This window comes from Lepidochelys kempii, chromosome 10 (genome assembly GCF_965140285.1).
Source record: "Lepidochelys kempii isolate rLepKem1 chromosome 10, rLepKem1.hap1, whole genome shotgun sequence".
In the NCBI taxonomy this organism is placed as follows: domain Eukaryota; kingdom Metazoa; phylum Chordata; order Testudines; family Cheloniidae; genus Lepidochelys; species Lepidochelys kempii.
In genome coordinates this window covers 59,180,900-59,203,071 of record NC_136389.1, presented here as the reverse complement: position 1 = coordinate 59,203,071, position 22,172 = coordinate 59,180,900, and the positions used below count along the sequence as shown (strand labels likewise).

The 22,172-nt window shown below is 41.5% G+C and overlaps 1 protein-coding gene across 3 annotated transcripts in view; it reads left to right on the top strand.

The window, feature by feature from the left end:
• The window catches only part of CGNL1 (cingulin like 1), a 122,889-nt gene that overhangs the window by 23,998 nt on the left and 76,719 nt on the right, over positions 1 to 22,172 (top strand). For all 3 annotated transcript variants that reach the window (XM_073303764.2, XM_073303762.2, XM_073303763.2), the window contains 3 exons: positions 16,249 to 17,854; positions 19,012 to 19,106; positions 20,509 to 20,602. In XM_073303764.2, coding sequence (XP_073159865.2) covers positions 16,268 to 17,854; positions 19,012 to 19,106; positions 20,509 to 20,602 — 1,776 coding nt within the window. In that variant the 5' untranslated portion in view covers positions 16,249 to 16,267. The remainder of the gene's footprint in view (positions 1 to 16,248; positions 17,855 to 19,011; positions 19,107 to 20,508; positions 20,603 to 22,172) is intronic.

The window sequence follows — 22,172 nt, the reverse complement described above, 5'->3', positions numbered from 1 at the left end:
CCCATGGTGGTAACACACACAGCTCGGTCAAAGGGAAAGCTGCATTGCAATTCTGGGAGAGGTAGTCCCCCATGGAGCCTGGCCCATAGGAGAATATGGGGCCTGAACGACAACTCCTGTACATGATTGAGCTGATATGGATATGCAGCTAACTGTTTTGTTGAACTGATTTTAAACTAAATGTTTTGGGTAAGTTAAAAAACTAAAATATTCCAATTTGGGTTGAACTGACTTGAAATCAAATATTTCATTTTGATTTTCGAGACTGAAAAATTGAAGATTTTGACAAAACCACCATTTTTCAATGGAAAATACCCAACCAATTGTAGTGGCTGGACTCCTACAGGTTTGTGTGATTTCTGTTACCTCTTTGCTAATGGACCTGGTTCTCTAGCTCAAGTAGTAGAGGCTCATACTTCTAGATCCAGAGGTCCCAGGTTCATTCCCTGCAGATAACTCAAAGAGGGTCATCATTATAGTTGGCTGTGCTGTCTCTAATCACTAGTGTGACTATATTCTACTCCGGGAGCCAGGAACATAACCAGAAATCCTGACACCCAACATTTCAGTTGTGTAACCCATTGGCAGAGTATGTGTTGTGTCTTCCACGGTATGCTGGACTTAATAGAAGATAACAATGTGCCTACCCCACAAGTGTTACTCCTATAGTTGGAGTGCAGGAGGTCTGTTCTATGATCTAAATATCCTATGTTCAAACCCATGTAGGGAAAAGTCATAAGTGCGAGGACTTCAGAATAGTTACAGTTGATTTCATACTGGAAAATATTGTATTTAGAAGTGAAGTTGGATATTATGTTAATATTTGCTTTATTGTTATATGTATAGTAATTGTATTTTGGTTAATGAGAGCTGTTCCTTCAAGAACAGGGTGGTGCACTTAATTACAAAGTTTGAGGAAGACTAAAAGCAGGGTGTAGGAGATTTTGCCTGTGTGAGCAGAGAGTGAACCAACCTGTTTGTGCAAGCATCTTAAAGGTCAGAACTTGATTTAATAAATCTATTTTTTCCCAGATAGCTGTCCTCATTTTTGAAGATGTGATATTAGGATTTACTCAGGGCTTTTCTAAGGTGCTATTGAGCCTTTCACTGTAAGTTGCCAGTAGGGATAGTGTGATTAGTTTGGAGGGTCTCAGTTTCGGCTCCCACATCACAGCTCTTGAACCTCCCTGGGCTCCCATGGTTCCTGACTTCTTGGCATTCCACTTTTTGACCTTTCATCCCAAATAGTAATTAAAGTTTTACAAAAATTTGAAATTTTTCTCAGGAGGGCAAGATTGTTTTCTGTCCAGCTTTAATTTTATACTAACTGGCAGAGTCAGCAGAAGCCAAGAACTGCATGCCGTAGACCATGGAAACTGAACTACCCCTGTTCCTCTAGAAGATATTCTCTTCCACCTCCCGATCTGGATGAGGCATGCATGCTTCCAGGGCAGTGTATGTGAGAAGATAGCCCTACTGAGGCCTGTTGGATAAACAGAGGGCTTAATTCACCAGGGCACCCAGTCCATGTCTTTCACCAGCACTGTGTCTACACAGCTGAAAGTTATGATTATATGCAAAATTTTATTAAATAATCTGCACAAAATTCCACACATTGGACTCCACCTCATTCATGGTCGCTCATAGTGATTTGTGAGTGAATAGGGATCAACTTCTCCAGAGATCCCACATTACTCACCCACAGGACCTCGTAGCAAGGCCCAGCTCAGGCTCTCCTGTCTGATACCTGCATGTCGTAGCAGAGAATTAATTCCCAAGTTATGCTTCCCATCTGGAAAATTGGCTTTGGCTCAATCTCCTGGCTTTCTGGTTCTTGCAAGGGTGAGGGTCGATAAGGGAGCAGACCCCTTCATAAGGGTACAATGAGGGGTTACAAAAATGCAGCTGGAGTCCAGGACAACATGATCGTGTAGAGATGGGAAACCTGGTCATAGATGAAGTGATTGCTAGGCGGGGTTACTTTACATAGGTTTCCTGTAAAACCCAGGTCTGGCCCTGGTTTAAGTTCAATGGTAGCTGGGAACGGCAGGTGTTCCTCTTCTAGAAGTTTCAGGATTGTGAGGAGAGTTTTATTTTTCGAGTTGGTGGATGGAAGGGGCATCAATGTTCCGTTTCAAAGTGATCTCATCTCTCTATAACATTTTGTGCAGAATATAGAACACTAATGCAATTTTGTGTGCAGTTTGTAGAATTAATAGTAGTATGCTTGTATTCTGCCTGTCGTCATAAACCATCCCAGTCTTCAAGGTGGCCTTCAGCCTTGATTTAGTCCCCCATCAGTGTGTGATACCAAGCATAAATCTCTCAGTGAGGTGGTGGTACTGCCGCCTTCTGAGCTGTGAATAATACATGCTGTATGGTCAGGGCTCCTAGCTACCCATGACTGTGCAAGTATGAAATCTGTTACAGGGTTTTTCATTTCATATGGGTAGGGAGAGAAGCTGGGATATGAAGCTTTTTTTGGCTGCTCACAAAAGGAAACAAATATTTTAAAACCCATTGGTCTAATTTCCCATTCTTCATCAAGTGAAGCATTAGGTAGTTGTTTGAGGTAGGGTGCTAGACTTGATGGTCAGAAGTCTAACCTGATATAGTAAATACTGTGTTACTGCAGCAGTTAAATACTATGGGCAGTGAATTATTTTCTCTCTCTTCCATAAAATAGCACAAAAACTAGAAGATTTATTGAAAATAACTACCATGTGACTGAATGTCATTTGCCATGCTAGACCCTAACGGCTCAGAATTGTTAGTATTCATGTAAAGATTTAGGGGTAGGGTTGCCAACTTTCTAATCACACAAAACCGAACACCCTTGCCCCTGCCCTGCCCCTTCTCCAAGGCCGTGCCCCCGCTCACTCCACTGAACACTGTGGTTCCTGGCCAATGGGAGCTGCAGAGCTGGTGCTCGGGGCAGGGGCATTGCGCGAAGCCCCCTTGGTTGCCCCTATGCCTAGGAGCCAGAGGGACGTGTTGGCCACTTTCTGGGAGCCACATGGAGACGGGTAGGGAGCCTGCCAGCTCCACACCAACTGGTGGAGCTGCCAAGGTCCCTTTCCGATTGGATGTTCCGGTTGAAAACCAGATACCTAGAACCCTATTTAGGGCCCCATTCTCCTCTACAGGAGTTGGTTTACTACTGCTCTTCTGTTGAAGGGGCATAGTATGTCCTGCCCCCGACTCTCCCATATAAGAAGACTCAATCTGCAAATCCTCTGAGATCAATGAGAGCCTTGGAGAATCTGCAGAAGGCAAGGGGCATCTTCACAGGTGGCTCCCGCTGAAGCTGTTTCCTGTCTCTGTCCACGATGTGGCTAACTCCTCCTATTTATCCCCCCTCCCTCCTAGAAAGAGTGTGAGGTGGTACACGGTGTGAAGGGAGCAGCAACACAATCTAATATAGCTTGAGGTTGCAGATTTTGGTGCAGGAAAATCTGCGAGAGACCAGTTGGCACAATTACTTGCCCCCTTCAATTCCATGAAGGTTGGAACCTGCAGACCCTCCATGGAGGATGGGCTTCTATGGTGTTGTGGGGGGGAGAGCATGTTGCATGACAGTGCTTCTCTCTTCTGTGGGTAGCCATGGAGGAGAGCATGGGGCTCTGAATTACAGGATTTCAAAAAGTTATTTCTTGTAAAGCAGCGTCTCATAAAGTCCATGTCATTTGCTTTTAAAAAAGGTTAGTAGCAGCTGCAAAGAAACATGTTTTCTAGCACTTTTAAAATGGACTTTTGACCAGTTAAACCTTCAGTGTGCCTCTGCCAGAGTGCTTTATGAACTATCGTATCACATCCTAGGAACCATCTGCTATAGAAGAACATACATTATAAAGAGCAGTATTGAATTTTCAAACATTAGAGCTTATCTGGATAAATTCTTTTTACAAACAAGAAATAGGTCTGGTTCCTATTATTGCCAAAAAAAAAAAATCAACAATTTCATTTGAAAAATTAAACAATTTCTGAGTGATGAGAATGTTGTGGGGGGGTTTGGTAACTATTGTCCAGATCTGGTAAGCATTTAAAAATGTGATACAATTATGTAAAAGATTCAAATATTTTTGTTTTAAATAAAGAAAAGATTGTGAGTACCAAGGTTTAGCCCCACAGAAATGTTTATAATCCCCTGTATTATAATGGGGATTATAATACAAATTGACATAAAATATAGGTTTCATCTGAACCAAAGTAAGCAGCTGGCAAAATGGCATTTTATGAACTACTTAAGTACCTGATCCTGCAGCCCTGCTCACATAAACAGTCCCATAAATTATGGGGTTGATGCTGCAAACAGAACCATGTGCTTGTACACTTCCTCCCACCCAAATTTCAGAGGGACTCCAGGTGGGAGGAAGGGACCATATACAAGGTCCTATTTGCAGGATCATGCCCAATGATGGCTGAATCTGGGATAAATTCACTTTGAAATCCATCTCCTTCATTCCTCCCGAAAATGTTAATTGAGGTGCTTTGATTAAATAGAATCCTTTGGCTGAAATTACAAGTAAAGGCAAAAAAGACCTATGTTTGTGTTATTTCATGTCTATAACAAACCATAATTACCAATCTGTATAAAGTTATGTTATTGTTCTGTGAGGTACTCTTTAAAATGTGTAGTGTGACAATTGTGTCACACTACACAATTAAAATGTGTAGTGTGACAATTTTTTTGACATAACCTCTTTTTGCAATGGCTTTGCTTGGTAGTATCAGTGGAGTTTGAACTGGCTTCACTCTTGTCTGAGTAGGTCCCCTGGATCTTTAATTTAATGCCCCTGTAAAATTTGGACTAACCTGAGATGATTGGATTTAGAAAGCTTGTTGGTGAGTAAATCCAGCTGCTTAGTCCAATACAATACAACTGCAAAAAGCCAAGCTATTACTTTCTTGGACTGTTTTCAAATTCTCCAGGTGAAAGTGTTGCTCAATAAAATTTGGCATAACATGAAGCACTGGAACAATGGTGCCAGCCAGAAAACAAAAAAATGTATTGTTCTAAATTGCAACTAAATTTTTGATCTTCAAAAAATATTGGAGGTTGTCTATTCTGGGCTATACATTTTCTATTTAATTGCAGCAAGTAGAATATTTTGAAAAGTAAGCAATTTGTTAGAATTAATTACTTCCCATAAGCAGCTGAATCAGTACACACCCTTGTGATAATTTTTACTTCACAAACAAGAGAGAGGAATTTGTTTTTATTAGGTAATGAAAATAGTGATCTTAAAAATCAGTCTCATGAAAAGTTATGTAAAAACACTGCTCCGATCTTTACTGAAAATCATATCTCTTATGCATTTGAAAAGAACTTTGTGTATTTTCCTTACAGAGCACCACTCAGTTTTACTCCTTTGAAACTACATAGCAAAAATGTGATACTCAAACCAAAAGTAGCTAGTATGAGAGAAATCCCAGACCTTGAATTTTCTTCCTTGATAAACATAGCTTTTTTTCTTTAACAAATAACTGTAAGAAAATAATAACTGACCCACTAAAGAAAAGAAATATTTTTAACCTCCTTTCGTAAACCAAATAACGCAATAAAGACTGTCCTGTCATATCGCATCTGATGCACAGACTTGTATGTCAATATAAATAATCCATTATCAGCACTAGAAGTTAGTTTTCTGTCTGAAAGTTTAAATGCAAGGAACATCTGTTTAAAACTGTGACATATAGTATCAAAGAGTGTATTTTCATAAAGGTTTTAAAATAAAACCCAATATGTACAATTTCCCTACATTTTTAATGACATTTCAACATGCTTGTATATTTCATGGTTAGGTTTGGTTTGGTCTGGTTTTTGTCAGTTGACAGATGCCAAGCTACAAAATACAATTTACAAGCAGAGCCTTTCAGTTATCAGACTGGCAAAGATAGTTTTTATTTCTGGACATACATTAATTAGGCACCTTGATTTTGATCTGTATTATCTTGAATGAAAGTACTATTAAAATACAGTATGACTATACCTCCATGCACCATGGTTGGTGAATTCAATGCTGTTGTGGCATTTTTCTTTCTCAATAAAAATGCTATCTATAGTAGCTCTTTCTGAGAGTAAATTGTAAGAAGATCAGAAAACTTCTGAATATTTTTAAGTGATGCAAACCTATATGGAGGAGTTGATTTAATAATTTTTCACAAAAAAGACCTATGTTTGTGTTATTTCATGTCTATAACAAACCATAATTACCAATCTGTATAAAGTTATGTTATTGTTCTCTGAGGTACTCTTTAAAATTTGTGACTCAATATTTATGAGGTGTTTAAAGTATACATAATATTATGGTGACATTCTGAAAGGAAAATATATTCATCCCAAACAGCAATTGAAAATACCTAATGCATGAAGGAAGACTTTTTGTAGTTCTCAATGGGTTGTAATTTTTGCCAGTTACAAACTTCTTGTTGCAAATTATTGCAGAAAAACTTGTTATGATATCAGCGTTTGCATTCCAGAAATAACACTGGTCATTCTTTTGTATATTCTCTACAGCCAAGCTAATAATATTGGGTGTATTTTTGTTTGTTTCTGATATGGAGCAATCTAATCAAATCCACATTCTTCACACAAATTTTTGTTCCGAGGATATACCAAGTACAGGATCTGAATATTTATTGTTGCTGCACATACAGGAAGGTAAATACAACCAGAAGAGGATGAATAGTGTCTCTGAATTAGAAGTGTATGAGACAAATTGAGGTCAACAGTGCTTTAAAGATGCATGCACATTTATTGTATCATTTTCCGCTTTTAACAACGACAATTTTCCATTGTTTAACAACAGTTGTATCATTTTCCACTTTTTATTAAACCTTTGAAACAAATCCTATTATGTGACTCTAAAAAAGTTCAGTCCCTTTATATTACACAAGAGAACTATTCCATTTGAATAGCAGCGGTGTGTGTGAAAGGTACCAAACTGATAGTGTTGGAGATGGATGTACAGAACTGAAACAGCAGCAGTCTTCCCCATGTTAACCTTTAAAGTTCCCCAGACCTTTACAAAGTGTCTTTGCCTCTAGTGATTACTCCCCATGTCCATTGAGTTAGGACACTTGCCATTTAAAGTGGAAAAAGTCCCTTTTTTGCACAAAAACTGTGGAAGCGTCTACTTGCCAATGACTTTTTGCGGTGAAACTCAGAGGTTTCACTGCAAAAAGAAAACATTTGTTGGTGATGATTTGAGAATTTTAAGCTCTGATTGTTTGTTGTTTGCAGGGCCGGCTCTAGGCACCAGCAAAACAAGCAGGTGCTTGTGGCGGCACGTTTCGAGGGGCGGCGTTCCGGAGCCAGCCATGCCGCCCCTCGAAATGTGCCCCCGCCGCCCCAGCTCGCCTCCGCCTGCTCCCCTGAGCGTGCCACCGCCGCTCCACTTCTCCCCCCTCCCTCCCAGACTTGCCACGCACGAAACAGCTGTTTCATGCGTGGCAAGTCTGGGAGGGAGGGGGGGAAGCCGAGCAGCGGTGCGCTTGGGGGAGGCGGCGATGGTTGAGCGGAGGCGAGCTGGGGTGGGGAGTGGTTCCTCTACCTCCCCCTCCGTTACTTCCTGCGCTCTCCCCTGCCCTGCTCACCTCCGCTCCGCTTGCTCCCCTGAACGTGCTGCCTCTCCCTCGCCTGAGAGGAAGGGGGGAGAAGTGGACTGGCGGCGTCTTCAGGGGAGCAGGCGGAGCAGAGGTGAGCTAGGGTGCGGCGTGTGGGGGGAGCCACAGGAAGCAATGGGGGGGGGAAACGCGGCACGCCCCAGGGAGGAGGCGGGGCCGGGGATTTGGGGAAGGGGTTGGGAAGGGGTGGAGTTGGGGCGGAGCCGGGGGTGGAGGGGGCACAAAAAAAAAAAGCAGGGGCGGCCAAAAATATTTTTTGCTTGGGGCTGCAAAAATCCTAGAGCCGGCCCTGGTTGTTTGATTTGCATGATCATTTCTTAGGCTATGTCTACACTAGTACTTTTGTCAGGAAAACTTGTTGATCAGGGGTGTGAGAAAGAACATGAGTTTCACTGACAGAAGTGCTGGTTTGAACAGCGCTATGTCGGCAGGAGATGCTCTCCCACTACTGCTGCTTATTGGAGGTGGTTTAATTATGCCAATGGGGGAGCTCTCTTCCATTGACATAGAGTGGCTACACGGGAGACCTTAAAGTGTAGACGTAGCCTTAAAGTTTCATATCTTTTTCTTGTGGAGATTAGTTGTTAATCTTAATTTGTCAGTAGTAATAACTTTCTTTTTCTTCTTTGAGGACTACTAAACACATGGTTTTGTAATATCAAACCACATTTGCTAGTATGCTATTGAAAGCTTTCAAGTATTGAGTAGTTTTGTTTGCATTTCTTCTGTTTTGCCATTGGTGGCTTTTGCTGTCTAGCTAAAGTCAACAAAGAGCCTGTTTCATGCATATTAACACTTTGGTCCCTGAATCACGTGTACATCCTGCTAATTAAATATTGAGCATGTTTCTCCTGTGTAAATACATGCAAATATGCCATAGCTGATTTTGAGGAGACTAGTATTGTTACAACGTATTGGTTTCTGCAAACTAGATTTCCTTTTTTAGAGTTAAATATTTTTCTAGATTTGTTTACATTTTCTGAAAATATTAACTAAAGTATTTAAAACACTCTTTACCCTTATTGCAGTTTTTCAGTTCATTTCAAGACCATGATGTGTTCAGAGAAAGGGAGCATGGATTAGAGTTTAAAGCACAGGATTGAGAGCCTGAACATCTGGGTTTTGTCCTGTTCTTCCAGAGACTTGCTACCGTAGTTAGTGCCGTTTGGTTCTTATCTACTTATTTGCTTTTTGTGAATTTACTGAGCTGTGTAGATAGTCTTTTTTCTTCCATGCTTTGTTAGCCAGCAAGTATTCAGTGCTAATGTTACTTTTTAAGGTTCTGATCCAAAGCCCACTGAAAACAGTGGGAGTCTCTCCAGTGTTTTCAAAGTGCTTTGGATCAGACTCAGTATGATGAGGCAAATGTCTATTGTATTAGATTTGTCATTGTATCTCTGTTATCATAATACCTGGAAGCTGTGTAGTTGTTGCAAGATAATATCATACACAATGAGAAAGGAAACTCCAATATTATGCGGAAACGTATGGAATTGGAGACCTGAAAAAATGAAACTTAGGAGAATTTGTCATTTCCTTCCATTGTTCATCCTCTTGCATTTTTTTCCTTTCCCCTGGGCCTTCCCTGTTTCGCCCTTTCTTTTGTTCAATGACTCTTCGTGTTCCTGGAAGTCTTAAAGAGAATTCAAATTCCATGTTGTTTATTTTATTTCCCTGTATTGAAACTAACAACATCTGGCAGAAATGGTAGCTAGTTTACCCAATGTTTTTGCAGTCCAGGAAAAAATTGGTCAATGAGGCTGTCTTTTGTCATTTGGACCGTCGATTGGCCCTCTGGCATCAGAGCTGGGAGACCAGCTTATTGAGAAAAGGAAATACTTGTAAATAGAAAAGGAGTACTTGTGGCATCTTAGAGACTAACAAATTGTTAGTCTCTAAGGTGCCACAAGTACTCCTTTTCTTTTTGCGAATACAGACTAACACGGCTGCTACTCTGAAACCTGTCAAATTGCTAAATAGGACAAATTCCCAATGCCTTGGGAGAAGGGACCCTGAGATTGACTAGGAGCTGTGGCTGGTTTTAGGCCAAGGTGGGAAGGGTGTCCATTGAGAAGAAGTTTAGCTGGCTGGTGACTAGCAGACTAGTTGGCTGGTTAATGGTGAGCTGAACTGTCCTTTTAGTCTGAAAAAATGGATCAAATTCTGCATGTTGTCTGAAACCCTCCTGTCAGTCATAACAGCTGAAGGGGCAGTTTTTGCTGAGATACAGGAGGTGAATGAAACTGTTAAAGTTTTCTGTTTTGATGTCTTTATTGTGCGTCCCTTCTGGCCATTTGACTTCCTGACACATCTTGTGATGCTTCTCTTGGAAAACCCAAGAATCCCTCTTTCCATTCACTTTCTTATGTAGCCCTGGTTTCTATTTTCTGTTATTGCCATGATATCTGTGGTAGGGGTTCCTGCATACTTCTTTTTAATGTTGGTCTGGGGCTTGGTGAGCATTTAGTTACCCAGGGCTTCTTGGCATGCTATTCTCAGAGATCCACAAAGATTGAAAGTGGGTTCATTAGGATCGTTTTGTGGGTCTTTGGCACAGGACAGCAGTTCTGACAGCTTATGGGATTTGAGCTCTATATCCTGAGGAATTCCTAGTTGTTCTGAGCACTCCCATCGATTGTCAGTTTTGAGTAGCATGTGGCATTTAATCAGTCTCCATTCTGAGGCACTTTGGTTCAGTATCTTTTGGCTAGTATATCAGTCCACTCAACCCTAGAGCTAGATGAAATGCTGTTTTCAGGAATATTTGCTATAATCCAAGTGGTATAGTCTCCCCTCAGTGGTGCTCTTATGAGAGTTTATGAAAATTGTCTGTATGTTAAGCCTTGTCTGCACTTGGGATTTGCCCAAGGTATAGCTGTTGGTGTCCAGGGACTGACTGAGGTAAGCCTGCTTGAAACTAGTAATAAGCAGCACTGGTGCTAATCATGGTTTTGCATTTCTACACTAGCTATGCGCAGCTATATCAGTGGCGGGCCACCAATGGCTGAAATCCTCATTGCAGATAAGCTCTTGGTCAACAAACGCTTGTTCTTCTAATTTTTATGTTGTGACAGCTTTGTACAGAGTTCTGTATTAATTGTAATCTACAGCAATTATTTACTATTCTAGAAGAATTCTTTGGAGAGAGCACCACTGCCAGTAGATATGATATGAACAGCACCTTCACTGGCACAAGTAGCAGCAAGAGTGGACCGAGAGAGTTGTGTAATATGCAACACATAAGTTTGGCTAGGGTCTGTGATGTAACTATGGAAATCAATGGCATTACACCATTGTGTTTTGCCACCTTTGTTTATGGATGTCTGTTTGCATCTTCCACTAATACATTGCTTCCTAAAGACTGATACCTAAAAGAGGAAAAAATGAAGCACCAGTCTTGCAGTATAAAAATTTCAATATTTAAATCAATTATTTCACTGGAAAGATGTCATTGGTAGCAGGGAAAGTGTAATGGTTTTACCTGTCTGATATTGGTCTATTAAACAATGGCAAGTTTAAAATTATTTTGCCATAGTAATTTTGAAGCAGTTCCTCTTCTGCTTTTGTCTTTGACTTAACAGTCACAGGGTCTGTAACGGGGTCTCGCCGAACCCAGTGAGGGCTCTGTCTCAGTTTCCCCTTAGTGTTTGTCCCAGTACGCACAGAGCGGTCAGGCTGCTGCAATGACTTAGCCCCCTGGCTAAGTCTAAAACTTCACCCTTTCCAGAGTTTAACTCAAAGCAGAGGCAGATTAAGGTTTCCTGGGGCCCTGGGCCAGAGCAAGTGGGGGGGACCCCTCCCCACCCCTTCTGCCTGTGACCCTGTCCCTGTTCTGCCCCATCCGCCTGCGGCCCTGCCCAGAGCCCCACCCCTTTCTGCCCCTTCCCCAGGGCCCACTCTTGTTCCACCCAGGGTCCCCCCATTTAGGGTTGCCAACTCTCCAGGTTTGGCCTGGAGTCTCCTGGAATCGGAATCAATCTCCTGATGACTATTGAAAGCAATCCAGGAGATTTTAATAGGATATTTAAAGAAAATGACATTGTTATGTTGGAAGAAAAAAATCTCCCATTATAAGCTTCAGTCAGAGTGGGCAACCCTAGAGCCCCACAACCCCTTTTGCTCCTTTCTGCCTCCCTGCATTCACTGTGACCCCAAGACTGGAGAAGCTATGTCCCCTGTTACAGCCCTGGGGTATAGCAGGGAGTGAGAGCTCCTCCAGTCCCAGGGCTGCAGCAGGGATCCAGGTGCAGGAGCTTCCCCCGTAACTCTCCCGTGCTTCTGCGGGGGAGCAGGGTCGGGGCACTGGGGCTTCTCCTGCCCTGCCTGCCCAGTGCTTCTGGGACCTTCCCCTGCCACCCCACGGCTTCTGCCGGGGTCAGGCCGGGGCCGCCTGGGGGGATTCCCTCACCCTAACCCCCCTGGCGCTACTGCTGGGGAGTAGGGTTGGGGCTCAGGGGCTTCCCCCGCCCAGTGTTGCTACCATGGAGTGGGATCAGGGGATTCCTCTGCCCAGCGGCTAGGGCTCCGGGGCCCCCCAGTTGGCCGAGGCCCGTGGGTCCAGTGGCTAATCCGCCACTGACTCAAAGTCCAGTATACAGTCAAGATCAAGTCTTCTTCCCCAGACTCTTCCAGTGGGCACAACCTTCCCTCTGAAGATCTGTTCTCTTTCACCTTGTATTCAGCCCTTTTCTTGGATTCTGATCAGTCTCTTCTTTCCCTTGTCGGAAAGGGACACTGCACTCCCACACAAAATGGTATATAGGAGAACACGTGCCCACCCAGTATGACCATCCCTGGAACAACTAAACACCTGGCCTATATGCCCATAATCCAAAATGGCCATGTGTTCTCCTTCTCCTGGAGCTCTTCCGATACTTTCCCAGACTGATCTCCTAATTGGGCCACCTGCTCTTAATGGAGTGCTAACTCACAGATCTGCTCTCCCTGCTATCTGAGCCACAGGCTGCTCTGATCTCTCAGCGGCTTGATTCAGTCACGTGACCCTTGTGGGACACTTTCTTGGTCACCTTGTTACCCACCTGCTCAGCGAGAGAGCTACTTGCTTGTGGTTAACTGGGTGTGGACTCCCAGACACCCTGACAATCTCCTCTTGGTGGAGCCCTTACTTTACCTTGCAGGTTAACAATGCACGCAACCAATATACCAATGCACGCAATCAATCTCTGAGACCCTTAGAAGCCTTCCCCTGTAGCGTCCAGCTGTTAATCACTGAACACCCTCAGAAGTTACCAGATTTGCCACCCCAAAAGATAGTGTACACACAAATGTGTTTGATTCAACTGAGAGTCAGCTCCTCTATAACATCACACTACTGAGATACAGTTATAGTGAAAACAATCATAAGTTTCTTAACAAAAGTGAAGATTTAAGAGATAATGAGTAAGGATAACAAACAAAACAAATGGTTTCACATAAAACAGTATAATGTGCTTTCTAGAGTCTAAAGTTAACTTTAACAGGCTAAACCCTTGTCTAAAGTAGTTTCTCGCCTAAAACAATCTCCCAGTGTCTCCAACCAACATGGCTGGGCTTTCTCTTTCACGAATGCATAAAACACAGTCCTTTTTGCTTTCCTCAGTGAAGGACTTTTGCCTCCTCCTTATATCCCCTAAGTTCATTGTTTTGTCCTTAGAGTCCGGCTGACACCCCCACCTCCCACCCCACCATGGTTTATTCCCTGGTGTGCTGGCTCCATGTTGCCTTCATATACAGTGCTTGTTTTACATGTGAACTGAGGCCAACAGGTGAATATACATCCTTTGTCTGGTAAAAAACCTGTTTGACACCCATGTTTTGATTCAGACTTGAGACAACTAATATCCGTACATACATTTTGCAACAATTATGAGTATCAGTATCACACAACCTATTATTAGAGATCTCACTTGATCCTGCCTGGATAAATATTATAAAAGCAATGTGTGGGTGCATTGAGTTTGTCAGGAGTTACTGTTACGGAACAGTGTACTCTTTGCCAGTTGGCACTGAATGCTTCTTAGGGTTACACTTTGTCACATAACTACCCTTAATTCCCTTCACATGGGGAGGCAAATTCTGTCTGGTACAGATGCAGCTGAGCCCTAGCCCTGTTAAAAGGGCCCATAACTCTGACAGGGTCTTACTGCTTATTTTTACTTCAGTAGTGCTGACCTACCCATACCCACAATCCTTCTACCCACAATTCATCTTCCTCTGGCAGACTAAAGCATTTGGCACTCTGTCTGTAGTTTGTAATTATTGTCCCCATCCCTCCTGTAGGTGATCTTATGGACATCTTATATTTAAAGAGACAATTCAAGTAAAAACAAAAGAAATAGCTCTTAAAGAAAACTCATTTTAATTTTTATGGTTCAGGTTTGTTCTAGTTTGATATTGCCTTGAAATAAAACAGCTTTGGTGCATGTAATCTGGGGTTAGTAGCATTGGTGCTTCAGCTGATATAACTGAAATATCAAATTTGGGAATATTCACAGTATATTTTCCATTTCCACTGCTCAGCAGAGAATCTGTTTGCAATGCCGTATGGTGGTGGTGAGTTTTCTGGAGCAAGCCAAAAGCAATGATACAGCAATGGCAGGATTGTTTAGTTAGTTTTTGATAGCATAATTAATCAATATTTGTGGCACCATGGGTTCTGCAGATAAGGTGATAGATCTAAAAGGAATTTGCTTTCAGAAGCCCTAAGACTAAAATGTGATGGAGTGATAGTAAAGTTTTTGCAGGCCACGGGATAGCAAAGCTATAGGAAACAGTGACACATTTCCTTTTCTGAAAACCAGTGTTGAAAGCCAAACAGATAAAAGCAGAGCTTGGAAGCATGAGGATGTTGGAGCTTCTTTCACTGCTTCAGCTATCTAAAAGCCAATAATAGCTGGTTATATGTTTCCTCTCCTGAGGCATGCTAGCATTCTCTTATTGGTAGGGCTGATGCTAATCATTGGCTGCAGTCTGACATTTGTGTGGGAGGGGTATGTACTTCCAATAAAAAAGCTAGAGAAATCCTGAATAATAGCTATGTTAAATCAAAAAATACTTGAATCCCAACAGTTTCCTCATGGTATAAGGGTTATACTTAAAAACTTTGATGTCTAAAAAACTAGTGGTTGCACCAGTGTTCGCTACACCAGCATCACACCTCCGACCCACATCAATTGTCAGATGTTCATTTCAGTTTCATCACATGTTGACTCTGAACTTTTGTGTATCATATAAGTTCATTTCGCTGCACATCACTATTCACTTTCACAGACACACTTAACTGAATAAATAGGAATAAAAATATCTAAACCATTTAAGACAATACAAGAATACTTTTTATTATAATCAGTATTTTACCTGCAGTTTTCAAGTTATGCAATATTATAATTGGTAAATGGAACTGTCAGGAAAACAGATGTAAATAAAGTTAGTGATTGAAGTTGCTTTTGTTTATGTTATGGTTGGACTACATATATTTTCTTAAGGACAAGTATGAGATGTAATCATGAACTCTTGCCCAATTTTTTATGAAATTACCACATTAGCTTTTATGCAATCAGTAAAAATGCAGTGTTACCTATTGCAATCTGTTCTTAGTAACTGGCAAACTTGTTCCGTCTTGTAGGAGAAAGGTCTGACATATGTTAATTCTTCAAACACATTGATGCTTGGTTACATTTACTACCATATTTGCCAATCTTGCCAGTGTCAACTAAATCAATTGCTATATTTACATCATTAACAGTCATTCCAATACAATCACATCCCCTGAGTCAACACAGTTAGTTGGCAAAATGGCAATGTTTTGCTAAAAATTATGTAAGGTTCATCACACCTGTTAGACACTAGTTCAAGAACTATGAAATCCTCTTTTTTCCTCCTTGCACATCGGAGCGTTCTCAACACTTCTAGGTTATGGTTTGGAGATCTGGAAATCTCTAGTGAAATGGTGCCATGAAATATGTGATTGATTAAAAAGGGGGGAAAAATATGCAGAAAATAAATACATGAAGAGATTGGTTTTTCAGAATTTTCAGTGAGGTCTCTCCAGTGGGTCTATCACCATAACTTATTTGTATTTGTGGAATTAATGTCAAACTTTTTAAGTGTCTCATTGAAAGTTAAAAGCTTTTTACTTTGGCGGACAACGGGCCAAATCCAAACTGCCAGATGCTTTTGAATGAACCGTTAAATCTTTTTATTTGCTTTTTATTATCACTATTATTATTGCGGTATGAAAAATGTTTCTCTGGAATCTGGACCTTGGGTATATCTTGACTAAGAAATTTGGACCTTGACAAAAAGTAATTGACTACCCATGGTCCAGAGTATGAAGCAGTGGACTAGGAGTAAAGGGACATGGGTTCTAGTCCTTATCTGCCATTTACTTGCTTTGAGACCCTGTGTAAACCATTTTACTTTCTGTGCTTCATTTTCTCTGTATTTAAATTGTTCCCTCCACCAGCTCTACAGAGGGAAACATTACATAAATGATTGGTGTTCTTAGTTCTTATTCGTAAAAATAAGTATTGTGATTTTTGGTCAGCATGTACGTTTTCTCTAATTAAATAACCAAACGTAATCAAAATTAAATCTTATCTGTATGTCCTTTTTTCATAGCTGAAAACCTGTGTTAATCATGGAGCCATATGTTGCTGGTTTCAAGCATGTGCAACGGGACTATGGAGTTCATCTCAAGCTTGCAAATGATGAGACACACAAAGCTAGAAATACACAACACTCCAAGCCTGGATCTTATGGTGTCAGTATTAGGGTCCAAGGAATTGATGGGCATCCCTACATAGTGCTAAACAACACAGAGGGGTGTGTATCAGAAAACCCATCTTTATCTGAAAATGGGCTGCAGGTTGCATCTCAGACAATTAATAGATCAGCTCCAAACTCCAATACTGCTCTTAAATTGGGGGAGAAAAATAATGAAGAAATAAAGTTTCCTGGAACACAATCCACACAGCCCAGTATGTTTAAAAGCCTAAAGCAAACCAATATCAATGAAGGAGAGAATGGAGTCTCAGATTCTAAATATGGAACATTAAAACCCTCCAATTTGTTGAACTTTCAAAGGCATCCTGAGCTTTTACAGCCCTATGATCCTGAAAAAAATAACTTGAACTTGGATAGCTACCAATCTTCTGTGTGCAATAAGTCTAAATCTCTTGAAGTTGAAGGCAAGATTGAAACAAAGCCTTGGACTTCTTCATCGAAAGTAGTGACCCTACAGAAAAACCCACAGCTTGTGGAGTCAGCCAGATCAAATGTGAAAACAATTCATTTGAACAAGTCCATAGCAGTGGAAGACCAAAATAAGCATGTGTCCAAGTGCCCCAGTGTTACTAGCAGTCCAAATGAAATGCATGTATTCGAGTCACTTTCATCTAGTGGAGGATCCCCACATGTTAGCCCAACTGGCCAAACAGAAACAAGGAAAAGTAGACCAGATGTTCTTTCTTTTGGCAGACAAGATTCAGCTGGGCCAGTATTGGATGGGTCACGAAGATCATCATCTTCATCAACCACTCCAACTTCTGCAAATTCCTTGTATAAGTTTTTGCTTGATGACCAAGAGTATGCTATCTATGCAGACAACGTTAATCGACATGAAAACAGAAGATATATCCCATTTTTGCCTGGAACAGGCCGTGATATTGACACTGGCTCAATTCCTGCAGTTGATCAACTAATTGAAAAGTTTGATAGGAAAATTGGTCCACAGAGGAGAGGTAGATCAGGAAAAAGAAACAGAATTCACCCAGATGATCATAAAAGATCAAGAAGTGTTGACAGTGTACTGTCTTTAGGCCTGGAGGTAAATTCAGATTACTTAGATGAGTTTAGTAAAAACTTGGGTAAATCAACTGAGCACTTGCTAAGGCCATCAAAAATTTACCTTCAGAAACAATTATCTCTTGAACAAAAGTTGCCTTCCCCCGATACACAAGTTGCTGCTCGAACTGTCAGTAAACTGCAACCGACCACTCAAGACATTCAGAATAGCCATTACAATTCATTGCAATATCAGAAAGAAAATAAAGTTAACGGAGCAAGTTTGACGTTTAGGTCATCCACACTTCCAGTACAGAATAAAAAAGAGGAAGTTAAAACAGTAATTTCTACTCTCTTGATGCCAAATCGAATTACAATCCCGCCCGACCCAGGAGCAAAGAAGATCTTGGTAAAAACATTTTCTTCTACACCAAATACACAGGTAACTTTTCAATATGAAACATGTTGTCTCTTAAGTTACCTGCACTGTGTAAGTCAAAGCTGTCTGATGAACACTGTATAAAATGCACATTTTCTGTGGGTCAGATCCTGCAGTTTATCATTAGAACAAACTCCCATGGTGTTTAGTGAAAGTTTGACCTCAGGGAGGGCTACAGGATGAGTTTCAATAACAATAAATGTAAACGGTTGTTCTCTGGATGAGGCTGTAGAAAGCCAAGTTTAAGAAACAGAGTCACATTCCTGTTTGGAGGAGGGAAAAGGGTGGGGATTAGGAGTGTTGTAAAATAATGTGTTATTGATGCCTAAAACATACTCATTGCAGCAAATAATAACATGAAGGAAAAGGTCCAAATGTGCATATTTTTAAACAGGTTTCTCTCCTGTCTGCTGAATTGTAGTACGCTTGTTTCTTTCAATGGTCCCAAAGAGATACTTGGTAATTTTAAGATTATAGTAAGATCAGTGACTTTTTTTTACGGTTGTCAGAATAAGAACAAGCACACTGTATCTTTCACTTATAAGGACTGATCTGAAACCACTGAAGTTAATGGGAAAACTCCTATTGACTTCCGTGAGCATTGGCTCATGCCCTCAATGAACTTCTTCTCTGGTAAAATTACTACAGTAGAACCTCAGTGTTACAAACCAGTCAGCCACACACATAATTTGGAACCAGAAGTATGTAATCAGCAACAGTGATCCTCCCCCCGCCCCCCCCCCCCAAAAAGCAAATACTGTACAGTACAGTACAGTGTTACACGTAAACAACTAAAATATAAGGGGAAAGGTTTTTGGTTTTTGTTTTTTTAAAGGTTTCAGAAGGTAAGGACCTTTCTGTGCTTGTTTTATTTAAATGAAGATGGTTAAAGGCAGCATTTTTATTCTGCATAGTAAAGTTTCAAAGCTGTATTAAATCCAACATTCAGTTGTAAACTTTTGAAAGAACCAGAGTGTTTTGTTCAGAGTTATGAACGTTTCAGAGTTATGAACAACCTCCATTCCCCAGGTGTTCGTAACTCTGAGGTTCTACTATATATAGACTGGAGAATTTCAAAGCAGAAGCAAAAGTGGGAAGCAAAAGTGGGAAGCAAATCATTGAAAGAGTCTGTATTTTGATATCCAGCCTTGTGGTTTTAGGCAACTCCTGATCTGTTAAAGGGCCAGCAAGACCTCGCACAACAAACAAATGAGGAGACAGCTAAGCAGATCCTTTACAATTACCTTAAGGAAGGGTTAGTAAACTTCATTAACTTTTACAGTAGAAATTGGAGATTGTATCTGCTTGAGGATTTTTATTTAATTTTTTTGGGAGAGGTTATCTGGTCGTTTGAAGTATGTACTTGTAATCTTCTGGATGTTTTTCAGATTCCTAATTCCCATAGCAGTCTGTTCCTATGTGTTTTATATTCTATAGCATAAAATATTGTGATGCGTAGGGAACAATTAAGTAACAGCATATAGTAGCTGAAAAATTACAGTGGAGACTTCACCCTTAATATGAATATATAACAAAAAGAAAATTATTTTAAAAACAACTTTTAAAACTTCTGTAAATACAGTTCTATATGTATCCAATGCAGATGTCTTTGATTTGTCATGCAGAGTTAGTTGCCACGGGGACCATTGTTTTAGTAAAACGCTACCTTGGATTGTATGGATGGATGATGTAATCCTTCTTTCTTACAAGAAATTATAAATTAAATACACTATCATTAAAATTAGACTGTAAACCAAAAAGTATAGATTAATTAAAAATTATATTACTTCACTATTCTGAAGCTCAGCAATGTCCTTGAAGGTTACAAAAGAATCCCAGAATTCCCATCTAATCAGAATTTGTATGCTGTATATTGTTCAGGATCAGATTAAATATACTTTTAAAAAAATTAAAAATAAATTTGTAGGTCGGATAATTTAAAAAAAACAAGTGTATCTCCTGTGATGTCAAAGTTCAGAAAATGTTTAAAGGCACAACATGTGAACTGAGCAGTACAGAAACGATTCCTAAATTGGTGTATAAAAAGTGGACTGTACACCTAAAAGTCTGAGGTAAGTTCCCCTCGTCCTTTGCATCAAGTGCCTTCTCCAGGTGAAAGATTGTCACATTTTTTGTTGTTGTATATTCTGAAAGCAACCAATTAAAAAAAAGGTGGGCGGGACGGGGAAAGCAGAGAATTTCAAACCCACACAATATACTTAAAATTTCTAAGCACCCCACTCCTCAAGCCTTTTAGGCTATTGATTTAGCAGAGTTTCTGGTAGCTGTGATATCCCAGAATGAGGGTGTTGTGACAATTGGGACATAGCAGGCAGGACTATGAGGGACCTAAACTTTTATTGTGTTAAAGTTTCAGGCAGCTTGTTCAATAACTTATGTGCAGAACCCTGATCATTGCTATACTGGCCTTCAGCTCAGAATTGTAATCAAAGAGCCAAGTAATTTTCCAGAAAATATTTGCAATACAATTTTTTAAATAATTTATTTCAAGTCTTTGTGGAATAGTAGTTTGCTCCTAATTGATTTTCATGTTGTTGTTTATATAATTTGGATGCTTGAGGTTTATTCCAGCCAGAGCTAAATAGTTGGTGTCCTAAATCATTACATTGTTTACTTACATTGTGTCCGTGTTTCAGAAGCACTGATAACGATGATGCCACAAAGAGGAAGGTCAACTTGGTTTTTGAGAAGATCCAGACTTTAAAGTCAAGAGCTGCTGGAAGTGCACAAGTAAATAATCAAATCACTTTTGTTTGTGTGTTTCATAGCTGTAAAATACAGAACTGCAGATCATTGTCTAAAACCTTTTATATGGTTTGTAAAAGGAGACTAGGATGTGCGTAATACACACAGTAGGAATTTGAAAAGATGCAAAAAAAGTAACAAGCTGGATTTGTATACTATGGCCCTGATCCAGCAAAGCAATTTAAGCATGTGAATAGCTTCATTGACTTCAGTGGGACTACTCGTGCTTAAGGTTAAGCATGTGCTTAAGTTATTTGCTATACTGGGGTCTCTGTGAAAGTTTACATACATTTTTAAATGTAAGAGTAGAGGAATCTGCCATGTAGGATATCTCTAAGTGAATTTTGCAGTTGTGTGTCAGAGACCCAAATTAAGGAGTAACTAGGGTTGCCAGCTGTCTAATCACACAAACCCAAACACCCTTGAGCTGCCGCTTCCCTGAGGCCCTACCCCGCCCCTTCTCTGAGGGCACGCCCCACTCATTCCATCTCCCCCGCCTCCCATCGCTCGCTCTCCCGACCCTCACTCACTTTCACCAGGCTGGGGCAGGGGGTTGGGGTGGAGGAGGGGGTGTGGGATCTAGGCTGGGGCGTGGGGCTGAGGGGTTCCGAGTGTTGGAGGGAGCTCCGGGCTGAGCCTGGGCAAGGAATTGGGGTGCGGGAGGGGGTGAGGGGTGCAAGCTCTGGGAGGGAGTTTGGTTATGGGGATGCTCAGGGTTAGGGCAGGGGTGTGGGATGCAGGCTCTGGGAGGGAGTTTGGGTGTAGGAGGAGGCTCAGGGCTGGGGCAAGGGGTTGGGGTGCAGGAGGGGATGAGGGGTGCAGGCTCCGGCCAGGAGGCGCTTACCTCGGGGAGCTCCTCGGCATTGGTGCAGCAGGGTTAAGGCAGGCTCCCTGCCTGCCCTGGCCGCATGCCACTCCCAGAAGAGGCTGGCATGTCTCTGCGGCCCCTGGGGAGGTGAGGGAGACAGGTGGCACTCGCCACCTGCTGCCGGTGCCCGCAAGTGCTGCCCCCACAGCTCCCACTGGCTGCAGTTCCCGGTCACTGGGAGCTGCGGAGTCGGTACTGGGGGTGGGGGCAGCGCGTGGAGCTGCCTGCCCCCTCCCCAGGGGCTGCAGGGACATGCCAGCCGCTTTCAGGAGCTGTGCGGAGCCAGAGCAGGCAGGGAGACTGCCTTAGCTCTGCGATGCCTCTGAACTTTCAGTGCCTAATATCTCCTGGTTTGGCTTCAGTAGCTTCTGGGATATAGGGTGTGATTCTGGTGAAACCGGGAGGGTTGGCATTAGTAACATTAGGATACCTAATACCAATACTAATACTAATAAACATTAGGATACTAGTAACATTAGGATACCTCACTACTGTCCGAAGGTTATGTTGTCAATACCACTGTGGGTGGGTGTTGGGGATATACTGAAGGTATTTTCCAGTGGTTGTGGCTATATGGTGGAAGAGAGAGAGGAGACTTGTGTGAACTCCTACAAGTAATTCCTGCTGATGTCTCATGTGCATTGAAAAGCAATTGTACTAAAGGAAAGGTGGTTGTTTATTGCTGTT